We start from the raw sequence: 12,585 nt of genomic DNA on the forward strand, positions 1-12,585 counted from the left end.
AATCAGAAGGACAAGTTGTCCTCAGCATCGAGTGGGCGAAACTTCAGAACTTGGGAGAGCAACCTGTTATTGTAGAATTTACGTAGGACTTTTGTTGTTGCTCTGACATCCCTTAAAAGTCCTTTGGAAAGCTTACAAAACCCTTTCAGTCCTTTGTAGTGCCTTATTCTCATTTTATTTCTTATTATCTCTTTCCCTTCTTGTTCTTGATTATAAAACTGTATGTATATAAAGGTAAAAATACAGGTTTCCGTAGGATAGAAACCAACAGTGTGCGGAACCAGCTTTTTGCTTTTTTTCCCCCTTTGGAAGTAAAGAAGTGTTTTTTGTTTGTTTGTTTGTTTGTTTAAGATTTATTTTTATTGTGAAGTCAGACATACAGAGAGGAGGAGATACAGGGAGCAAGATCTTCCATATGTTGATTCACTCCCCAAGCCTAGCTGAGCTGAGCTGATCCGAACCTGGGAACCTGGAGTTTTTTTCCTGGGTCTCCCGCATGAGTGCAGGGTCCCAAGACTCTGGGCGGTTCTCAACTGCTTTCCCAGGCCACAAGCAGGGAGCTGGATGGGAAGTGGGGCTGCCGGGATTAGAACCGACGCCCATATGGGATCCTGGTGCATGCAAGGTAAGGACCTTAGCCACTAGGTTACTGCGCTGGGCCCTAAAGGAGTGTTTTTAATGAGCAAAATGTGACGAAAAGAATATAACACTCGTTTTTGTTTTTTTTTTTTTGTCTTTTCACAGTTTTTACAAATTGTAACAGATACTTTGGGTTGGGAAGAAAGATATGCATGCTTGTGATACTCTAAATACTATAGAAATCATATAAAGCATTAGAATAGGGCTGTTACCCTGTGTTATTTTTCAGTGATACACCTCTAGTTATAAATCACAACTTTTAGATATTTTGGTGAAAATATTTCAATCTTAATGAACAGCCAAATTAATTAATTCATTATAATTTTATAACAGAGCTAAGTTGATGTTCTAGGTGAGAAAATATTGATCCTTTTTGCCTGTAGCAAAGACATGCTCGGGCTTGGCTCTGTAGCCTAGCAGCTAAAGTCCTCGCCTTGGATGCTCCAGGATCCCCTATGGATGCCAGTTCGTGTCTGAGCTGCTCCACTTCCCATGCAGCTCCCTGCTTGTGGCCTGGGAAAGCAGTGGAGGATGGCCCAGCGCCTTGGGACCCTGCATCCGCGTGGGAGACCTGGAGGAATTTCGTGACTCCTGGCTTCAGATCCCCTCAGCTCTTGACATTGCGGCCACTTGGGAAGTGAATCATCAGACCCAAGATCTTCCTCTCTGTCTCTCCTCCTCTCTGTATATCTGACTTTGCAATAAAAATAAATAAATAAAAAGCAGATGCTTTAAAAAAAGGCCTATAAATCCATTTAATGGAGATTCTGTATGACTAAAGTATTCACAACCCAAGACACAGTGTAACAGGGAACACTGTATTATGTTTTATGCCAGGGCCTGTGCAGAAGGCTGTGTGTGAGGGGTGTGCTCTGATGGCAGTGACCTGGGAGAGTCCTGCCATGCCCCTTGGCTCCCCTTCTCCTCTGGGTCTGCAGAGGTACAAACATCCCTTTCCTCCGGGACTAGGACAGAGGTCCACATTGGATGACACTGATCCAGAGGGAAGAAGCAACGGGAACCTTCCAGTCTCCCAGCCCTGTTTCTGCTGTTTCCTCAAATGCCAGAGGCAGCATACTTCAGTGTAGCCTGCGCTAAAATCTATCACTGCGTCTGCTTTATGAGATCCGCCAGGTTCATGTGTACAGAGCGTGTTGAGTGCCCCTTTCGGTTGCATTTTAAGTGACCATCCAGCTTTCACACGGCTAGGGACTTAGTTCTCTCCTCGATAGCTTTTCTGTGTACTTCCACAGGGTATTTTTTAAACTGAAGAATATGATTGCTCATTGAGACTAAAGAAACTCATTTTCTAGGGGAAAAAAAAAAGCTTTATGTTTCTCTAGTATTTTTCCCCCAAACCACTAAAATCATTATTTGGGGATCTGTCCTACGATCTCCTTGCTGATGGTTCAGTCGTCACACATACAGAGCCGATATTTTGAAACTCTGGGCTTTCTTCAGCATTCTAATAGCTGTATTGTGTTTTCTTTGTTACTGAAGGAGATTTCAACGGGCTCTATTCTGAGGCTCCATTTAAATCTCGAAACATATCTTTATAATAGAAAGGGACGGAATTGGAGTTGTTGGGTTTCTGAATGAGGAGACTCTCTAAGGACATTTTGCACTATTGCAGCTTTTATTTCTAATGGCCCTGCTTTTTTCCCACCCCACTCGCACTCACTGTGTAGTTAGTCTATCTCCTGTTCCTTTCCAAATCCTGTGTATTACTTGCAGCAATAGTGAGAAAGCAAAGCCTTGGCAAACAAGAAGAGACTAAGTGTGGAGGGAGAGTTTGGGGAATAAACAAGAGAAATATTATGAAGATACAACTTGAAGGAAAGATTGGCAGCGACAGGGATGTGTTTCCAGAGATTGTTTCTGTCTTGAAAACTCTTTAAGCGTTTGTTTTCTGAGCTTCCCACTTAGAATAGAATGCGAATTATCATTCAATGCAAAACTAAATCCTGATGATTCTTTTTTTTTTTAAAGTGAATTATATGCAGGCTAGTAGTAACCAAGAATAAAATTTTCTGCTGAAATCACTCAAACCAGAACCAGACCTTTGTAAGGCTTTGAACCAAAGTAAACACAAAATTCACTTTTTTTTTTAAAGATTCAGTTATATTTATTGGAAAGGCAGATTCACAGAGAGAGGGAGAGACAGAAAGATCTTCCATCCACTGGTTCGCTCCCCAAATGGCTGCAATGGCCAGAGCTGAGCCAATCTGAAGCCAGGAGCCAGGAACCTTCTGCGGGTCTCCCACGTGGGTGCAGGGTCCCAAGGCTTTGGGCCGTCTACTGCTGATTTCCCAGGCCACAAGCAGAGAGCCGGATGGGAAGTGGAGCTACTGAGAAACAAACCTGCGCCCGTATGAAATCCTGGCGTTTATAAGGCTAAGACTTTAGCCATTATGCTACTGCACTAGGCTCAGGAATCAAAAATTGAGTGTGTGTTAGGGGAAGCTGGAATAGAGAGCAGAGCTTGGAATTGAACCCACGAACTACCAAAAAGGATCCTGACTGACCAAATGCCTATTCCTGTTTAGTGTTTCACTGAAAATTTGTCAGAAAAATGCTTCTCTTAGGTCTTTCAGCTGATCGATCCAAGGTCTTATATTGATTTTTGAAACGTTTTTAGTAAAAGTAAACTCCTAAGTAGATGACATCTGTATGTCTCACCTACTGAATTTTTGAGATACGAAATTACAGGAGTGTATTGTGTGATTAATACTTGTCTTTGTGTGTGTGTGTTTGCAATGTCCGTTTTCGTTTTATGCAGAGGAAACTCCAAGTACCATTATTATGGGATTCGTGTGAAGCCGGACTCCCCTCTTAATCGTCTGCAAGAAGATATGCAGTATATGGCCATGCGACAACAACCCATGCAGCAGAAGCAAAGGTACGCTCACTCCATCACTGGAACGCCACGTCTGTGCATCTCCCAGTTACTTAGGTCTCCACTCCTTGGGCAGAAGCAAACATGCAAATGCACAGGAGTGCTGTGATCGCCGGCATGCTTTCTCCAGGGGTCATTCTCAAACAGGATTTAGAGTTGTCATGACCCTATCTGTTTCCCAAATTTTAAGAAATTACTTATCTCTCAGTGTGTTTGGCCCCTTTTATGTGTGACATCCCAATCTGTTCCAACAGGGAAGTGAAACAGAAAGCATAAGGTGCACACTCCAGCAGATGCCAACTGGAGATACTTGTTTCAGTGTTCCGGAACTTTGGATTTGCTTTTCTGCACATCTTTCCAGGCATTCTTTTTGATACAATATGAGTTCTTGCAGAATGTTTGGGACTAATGTTTTTTGGGTTCCAACTTCTGTAGTTGTAGAATTGTAGACGCTAGAATTGTAAGAGATCTATCTCAAGCATTCATGGATGGGTAGAAAGTTTAACTCAGCCAGATTGCTCATCCATACTGCTTTAGTCAGAGGCAGGAACTCTGATGCACTCCTGGACGGGTAACCTATCACCACAGCAGCCTTTCATCTGTCGTGGGTAGGGAAATGCCTGACTCGCAAGCCGTTTAGAACCCATGAACTCTTTTGGTCTTACCTTACCGAGGCAACCACAGGTCGGACTTGACTTTCAGTAACCCTACAGCAGGCTAATTTTTAAGTGAATGATTTTGTATGACCTGCACATGATGTTATATATTGTCAAATTATCCTTTGCCCCCAAAATTGTTACTTTCCCCTGAGTGAGTCAGCACGGAAGGGAAGACATATAGAAAATTGTAAACCACTAAAAAGAAGGAATATAGTTTGAGAAGCGTTAAAATGAAGTTTTGATCAAGGAACTGACAAATACAGATTACTTTTCAGCAAGCTTTGGGAGATGATTGATGAGATTCAAAGAGAAGTGATGTTTGAGTTGGTAATTAAAAGATTCGGAAAAATATTCAGGAGAGGGAAAATCCACCCGTGATGTCCACAATTTGATAAAGCTGGTTTTGCAGGACAATCAAGTTAGAGAATTGAGTAGTTTAGTCAGAGATAATATTAAAGCGTTGTTTGGATGACACGTTGAAGGATTTGGTTGTAAATGAAGTGTGTAGGTTTGTTCTTTGTGCAGAGCATAGCTTTGAAGCTGTGGGAGGCTATGAAGCGAAACAATAAAACTCTGATTTTTCCTAGAGTGATGACTTTTTGATTTGGGGCAAGACATATATATTGGGAAGAGACTGGAGGTAAGGAAATTTGCTAAGTGGTTTTAACACAGACATGATTTCCGGTGTGTGTGTCTCAGACTGAAGATCACTTCAAGACGGGCTGTTTTATAAAGGCGTCTCAAGGATTTTAGGTGGTTTTCTCGTGTGCTTTCGTTTTAATGTAAAGATTCTTAGTTTTGTCTTTTTAATTGCTGTTCCTTCTATTTTGGAAGGACAGCCGGTGAAACAGACCAGGACCTTATATGACTTATTTCTGTCGTTTAACTCCAAGGAATTCTAGCTTTGTGTAGTTGAAATGTAGACTTTCAATGGACTATGCATAATAAAATAAACACTGACAAAAAATCCATTAGGTAAAAATGTACTTGGGCTTCCTGTGATCTCCTGTTAAATAAATTAGGGTGCTAAAAAGGTAGATGAGTCGTAAAATCCTCTTTATTCTCTATATAGTAGTAATTGCTTTTAGAAAAAGAGCAATATGGGGATAGTTAAGAAATGACAAACTTCTCAGTAATAATCATAAGTTCTGTATACATTATTCTTGTAGAATTTACTCTCTTTTAAATTTTTTTATTGTTCATTTTCATTTATTTGAATGGCAGAGAGAGATAGGCAGAAGTTTACCATCCAGTGATTCCCTCCCCAAATGCCTGCAAAAGAGATCTTCCATGCACTTGTTCACTCCCCAAATGGCTGTAATGGCTGAGGCTGGGCCAGGCTGAAACTAGGAGTCTTCGATGTGGGTGGCTTGCTTCCCAGAACGATCAGCAATAGGCCAGGAGGGAAGACTTAAGTCAACGTTCCCCTGGGTTGGCAGCATAGGTGGCTGCTTACCTCCCTGCACCAGAATGCCGACCCCGATTTGTTGGTTTCTTACTGTGATATGTGTTTTGCATTATGGATGGGTACATTGCTAAATGGCTGCAGTGTTAGTGTGAGCAGCTGCTTGGGATCTTCATTCGTGTCCATTAGACAGCAAGCGGGCTGTGTTTCCCTGAGAAGGTCTATCCAATGAGAGCACTGATAGGCTTACCCAAAACCATCGCCACACCGTGCTGAAACGTGGACCAAGGCAACATGTCAAAAATGATGGAACCAAAGAATGTATAGCATTTGTTTTATACCTTAAAAATTAGAAGGTGATGATTTTAGAACTCAAAAGATTCTTCTGTAATATGTTAAAAAAATTTACACGAGACTTCTGTTGAAATAGCAATGACCTATGAAAGGCTTAACATATTCAGGAATAGGTATTGTATGTAATATTTCAGGATAATTGAATTAAGAGCCTCAAATTGAATTGTTTAAAAACCTCAAAGATTATTTATGCCATCTCTATGTGTGGTATAATTTTACATGTTTTACAATTTTGACATTATTTTGTCAATGGAATTTATGTTTTGGTATTCATTTTAGAAATTTGCATGTTACATTTGAACTTACAAACGTTTCAAGACCCGTAATGATTTTTGTTTTAATAGAGTTACAGTTTTCTTGTGTTCTTTTCTGTGAGGGTTTTCCTCTGAAAATATGACAAGTCACTAGAGGGAATTTTCTCTTATCGGCAAGTAGGATTCTCAGCCACATTACCATATGGAACATAGCTGTGAGGCTGGAAAGAAATAAAATGGCTTCTAATGGAAAAGCAGATCTCACAGAGCCTGTCATTTCAGTTAGTTGAAAATAAGAAGCCATCTTCAGCCATTCACCTGCAATAAAGGAGCATACTGGAGCCCACTTGGATCAAAAGCAATCATGGGTTGTGACGGCTGACTCCAGGAAATATAAGTAGACACGGCCTTCTCCTGGGTCGTTCAGCAGAGGAGAAAGGAGGAAAGGCCCTATGTCTGCACACCGGGCAGGCATTCCGAGTCCCACTCTAGGGACTGGATTGGAGTCTGTCACGATATAGCAACTGTTTGGTAGACTAATGGCATTATGGACGTTCAGAAAGAGATAAAATGCCCTTGTTCAGAAAGTAGAATAGTGTGTCATTGTTTCGTTGTTTTTCTTACTTGCTTTAAATGTCTTCTCCTGAAGACATTCAGATTCAAGTAGTGTTTATACTTAAGTAATATTCACTTTTCAAAGCAATTATATTTATGTACTCATTCTTCTTACCTTAGTTTGGAAAACTCATCAGTGGCAAACAGAAGCTCAACCGTTTCTAGGTTCACAGATCAAATAAAAATGCTTGCTACAGTTTATTTTTAATATTTAAAAGAAGTACATGGAGAATGTTGGCACATATATTGGAGCTATTTTTCCAGATCCCAGGAGCTACAGCTGTGGATAAGAGCCAAATGCTTTTGACAACGTGCTTGGCTGTGTCTGTTCCAGTAGCTATTCTGAAAATATTAAACTGCATTCATTATTTCTGAAATAAATACTCACACATACCAATTGCACATTATATACAGAGTATGGCATATCTAGAAACTATATCACAGGCTCATAGAATGTAAAAGAGAAAAGGAATGTATCATTTAGAAACCATCTCCCATCTTCTCCCTCAAACATTTTTGAAATTTTGGGAACAGTGCGATGGAATCCATTTTGGCCCCAGTTCACGTCCTGGCTGCTCCACTTCCCATCCCAGCTCCCTGCTTGTGACCTGGAAAAGCAGTGGAGGATGGCCCAAAGCCTTGGGACCCTGCAACCACATGAAAGACCTGTAGGAGGTTCCTGGCTCCTTACTTTGGATCAGCTCAGCTTTGGCCATTGTAGCCATTTATGGAGTACAGCAGTAAATGAAAGATTGTTCTCTCTGTCTCTCCTTCTCTCTGTAAATCTTCCTTTCCAATAAAAATAATAAAGGAATCTTTTTAAAAAATTATTTTCATTTTCTTTGAAGGACAGATAGGAAGAAACAAACATTTCTTCCATCCGTTGATCATCCCAAATGCCTGCAATAGCCAGGAGTGGCCCTGGTCATAACAAGGACCCTGGGACTCAACCTTGGTGTCCCATGGGGGTGACCCAAAAGAAAACCAAAAATGACTTGTATCCCATCATCCATCACCCAAGCTTGTCTTCAATGTCGGAATCCAGGAATCAAAAGAAAATTGACAGAATGCATCGTTTCTACTGAATAAAAGTAGGCTCCCAATGAAACTTCTAAATATACGTAGACTACAAACTATTAAGCTTTCTGCCGTTGCCTATACCAACAGTGTTACGACCCGCACAAAGAGCAGAAAGTTGGAGTCAAGACTGCACATAATAGACTATTTTACTACACAGAAAACTGTGGCTGGGGATAAAAGGGTATATGGCAGAGAGGGAAGGGATTAAGTCCTATGCCTGCAAAATTGTAAAACAGAAAATAAGAATAAGAAAAAAAAGAATTTACACGCAGAGATAAAATGTTTACCTATGTAAGGAAGAGAGACATTGCTTCTTTTTTTAAAGATGTATTTATTCTTATTACAAAGTCAGATATACAAAAAGGAGGAGAGACAGAGAGGAAGATCTTCCATCCGGTGATTCACTCCCCAAGTGACTGCAACATCCAATGCTGCGCCAATCCAAAGCCAACAGCCCAGATGTTCTTCCTGATCTCCCACAGGGGTGCTGGGTCCCAAGGCTTTGTGGTCTGCTTTTCCAGACCACAAGCAGGGAGCTGGATGGGAAGCAGGGCTGCCGGGATTAGAACCGGCGTCCACATGGTATCCCGGCGCTTTGAGGACTTTAGCCACTAGGTCAGGGCGCCGGGCCCAAGACATTACATTTTAATGTATACATTTCAGTTTAATGGGAAATGTTCCATTCCCTGCCGATCTGCAGGTCTTCTCCAGGAACTTAGTGCATGTGTAAGAATGAACATTGGTGGGTACCAGAGGAAGGGAAAGACAGGCTTGTTGGAAAAATGAACCAGCAAGTATGCTTTGACTGTGATGGTAGGCAAAGAAAAAAAATGTGTATATGACTAAATAGCAAGGCATGAATGGCAAGAGCTTTTGTGGTTAGAAGACCTTTTTAGAGTTCCCTAGATGGTTGAAAAAATTCTGCGTTGAGAACTGGGAAAGTAGGAACTTGCACACAGGCTGATGTCATACTCCTGTAGATTGCTAACTCCCTGAACTTTAGTTTCCTCCTCTGCAAAATGGGAATTGATAAGAGCCTGCTTCCCATTGCTCTAAGTAAGTGGGAAAGTCTGTAAAAGCTTTTCATTTTGTTTTTATTTCATTTTATGACACAGTTTCATAGGCTCTGGGATTCTCCCTACCCCTCCTAAAAGCCCTCCTCCCATATTGGGTTCCTCCATGTTGTTACAGTAGTATAGTTCATGTCCAGTCATGATTCCTTCATTGCGGGCATAGACCATGCAGAGAGTCCAGCATCTTATTTTCCAGATAAATTCAGCAGTTTCATTGGGAGACCTTCCCTGGTCTGAAAGCAGAGCTGACAGAATATCATCCCCTCCAATGAAAACCCACAGCACAACTTCAACAACAATTTACAATATCATGAAGTTAATTGACATGGTATCGAGTGACCAATATGTTGGAAAATGCACGTTCTTAACCACATGCTGTGACTACTTCATTGACATTTCAATTTTAGTTTATACACAACAGTCTGCTATACACCTTAAAATGGTATAGGGTACTATTCAGCTGTCTAGTGTCTATTTTCATTTTTATATTTAGCAGCTTACAGTATTCAACTGTGATTTTTACTGAACTTCACAAATTTTAGGATAGTCCAAACAGGCTTATAACTCAAACATGCCATATGTTAACAATTGAGGAGAACAGTTTTAGGAGGGATGTGCAGAGAAATCTTCAGTACCTTAGTGAGGAGTAACTGATCTTTGTGTCCTACCTAGTAACGTATATGAGAGTCCAAGCTGACTGTTTCCTGTCTGTTCTAAGCTTCCTTATTGGTGTCTATCTGATCTAATTTTGGGGGGCTCCGGAGTGACCCTGATGGTCATTGCAAGAGAGGATGGAGATCCAAAGTTGGAACCAAGTAAGGACCAGAGAAAGCTCCTCTCCCAAGTCCCAAAGGAAGTTGACTGTTCTGTTTCTGAGGACCGCTCAGGGCTCCTGGCTGTTGTTTTGATGACTTTAGATCCTGTAAGGAAGGATCTGGGCGTCTTCCATCCCATGTGGGAGATCCAATAGGGAATGGATGACCTCGGAGTTCTCAGCCTAACTTGTTTTCCGTTTATTAGAACAGCAGAGACAGGTAGAAAAAGGGAGATCTTCCATTTACTGCTTTAATCCCTAACAGCCTGCATCAGCTCTGGCTGTGCCACGCCAGAGCCGGGAGACCAGGAGTCTCCCAGGTCGGTGGGAGGACTCTAGTACTTGAGCTATTGTCCATTGCCTCCCAGGGGTACATGAATGCAGGGAACTAGAGCAGAGGCAGGATAGCTGGGACTTGAACTGGGCACTTTGATGTTAAATGTGGACATCTGAAGAAGTGAATAAAGTTTTTACCAAAGTCCTGCCCCACCGATTTAAGTAACTTGAAATACTTATGTATTCGACAATAATTACCATGATTATTATTATGGTGTAAACAATATAGAAAAGATTCTTCTGTAGGAGTGTTGCAGTGTTTGGAAGTTTCACTACTTTGTATTTCTGGCTGGTAGCTTGCAACTTTGAGAATTGTTAATACTTTTTCTTCTTGATTCCCCTCCTAGACCATGAGTTCCCTGAGGCCATTACAGGGCTCAGCATTAGTGCTGATAAATCACTTGGGGACAACTAACAGTAACAAGAGTCTTCAGTGAGAAGGTGATCAGGTGCCTGTGCGCTTTTGGAGACGAAGGATCAGGGCACTGGAGTATTTCATTTACATTGCACCACTGCCTTGCTCCCCGATGTCATGATCACATTTTCCACTGAAGACATGAGAATCATAAATAATCACAGCTCAGTAATGATAAAATGAATCATTCACGTAAAGTACTTAATCAGGTCACTTCAAAAAGTGAATGGAATAATTTCATTAAAGGATGATGTGCGTTTTCAGAAACTTTCAAGACACCTTCACTCTTGTGTGGTCTCATTCCACAGTTATTATTTATTGCCTTTTTTGTTCTTATCTTTCTTGATGTGCTGGCATTAGGGAAGCCAGATTACCATTTTGCAAATAGAGAGGGTCAGGAGGGCCACCCCTCTTGAATCTGTTTAACATAGGGTCAACTGTGGATAAAACAAAGAACATGTGCATTTGTAGCAAGGATGGAACAGTTTGGTATGTAAACATAAATCTCTTCTGTTAATGAATTCATGAGATCAGGGAATATGTATGCCTCTCTGGGCCTGTGCAGCACCTGATGAAGCAGTGGGCTCATTGAATGCCCTGTAAGCGTTGATCATGTAGGTTGAGAATGAGTGAGAGCCAGCTTGCTCCTTTCTCTGCCGAAATCAACACAACTATCCCATTTGAATGGAAATCTTTTCCTCTTTTTTTTTTTTTAACATTTACCAACTTTTAAGTGCAGAGGTAACGGAGAGAAATATTCAGAGAGCCACCAGCAATAAGGGACAAACAGAATCCTTATCGGTTAACCCAGGGGGTGGTCATTTAAATGCATCAAATTCAGTATGACATCCGAGAGCCAATTGAAGAATGGAGCCCTACACTTTGACCATTTTCTTCTGATGTATTCCTGTTTGGATCACCTGGTTCTTTCCAGATACCCACTTATCTAAAGACTTCCTGGGTGTACTCTAAAGAGCCTTGCAAGACTAGAGCATAAAACTTGAGTCTTCTGCCCTGACTTTGAGCTCAACATTTAGCTTTGTACTTGTGAATGAAATGATTGTGTGCTTTCTGGAAGTTCAAGCATAATAATTACTCTATTTGGCTATACAGTTCAGCTTTTACATTTTATAAGTTTCGTTTTTCAACTGCTTTGTAGGGAGCTATCCACATGTTTGAATTTAGCTTATTGAAAATCTTCCCACTTGGTACTGTCAGTTAAATGTGACGGTAAATACTCACTATTCTTGGACTTGCAGTGTACTGTTTCTGTGTCTGTATGGGATAATTGACAGAATATTAGTTTTACAGGAGTGTTACAGCTGTCCAAATTCTAAATACCAACTATGAGTAGCACCATAGGGGAAGATTCCTAATCATTTTCCAAGTTCTCCGTGTTGGTGACAGGTTTCATGTGTACACTCAGCTATTAAAGCAATAGATTTTCTTTCATTTCTTAATCATTAACAACTTTACCTCTGATTGCCCATGGAGTTGCAAGCTGTTAAAATTATCATTTGCCTCTTACTAATTTTGCAGCCAAGAATTGTTTCTTCAGTTGATGCTGTGCAGGTCTTTCTCCGAGCACATATAACTCAGGAGCCCCAAGAATCTACCATAAGAAAACCTAATCTTAAAATAATGAATTTATAAAATAAGTGGCAGTTAAGAAAGGGTAATACTATTAAATACTAAAGAATTTAGTTTTTAAAGAACTCAGCCCAGAGGATTTTGTTGTTTGTTTTCAGTAGAAAGCTCTCCTGATTTGTATAATTTATTTTTGAGGGTGATTATTAGTGTACAGAAATAGAAGAATCTAAGAGCTATGTTTCGATGCAAAGAATATCATTGGAAATCCAGAAAGAGTTAAGATAGTGTTGAAGTCAATAACACCTGAAAAACCTCTCAAAAAAATTGTCTCACCTTCTGAAAACCATGCAGCTACATTACCTGAACCGAGGTAAAATACTAAACAAATACTTGTTAGAATTGATGTGATGTATCTTAAGGAAAGTTCCTGGTATGACAAAATGAATTATATTGAA

At 40.6% G+C, this 12,585-nt stretch overlaps 1 protein-coding gene across 1 annotated transcript in view; it reads left to right on the top strand.

The window, feature by feature from the left end:
• The window catches only part of RFX3 (regulatory factor X3), a 250,403-nt gene that overhangs the window by 191,149 nt on the left and 46,669 nt on the right, over window positions 1–12,585 (top strand). The window contains exon 7 of the mRNA XM_040988901.1: window positions 3,419–3,538. Within this exon, the coding sequence (XP_040844835.1) occupies window positions 3,419–3,538 (120 nt within the window). The remainder of the gene's footprint in view (window positions 1–3,418; window positions 3,539–12,585) is intronic.

Source organism: Ochotona curzoniae, unplaced genomic scaffold (genome assembly GCF_017591425.1).
Source record: "Ochotona curzoniae isolate NIBS_2020 unplaced genomic scaffold, NIBS_Ocur_1.0 contig_50, whole genome shotgun sequence".
NCBI lineage: Eukaryota > Metazoa > Chordata > Mammalia > Lagomorpha > Ochotonidae > Ochotona > Ochotona curzoniae.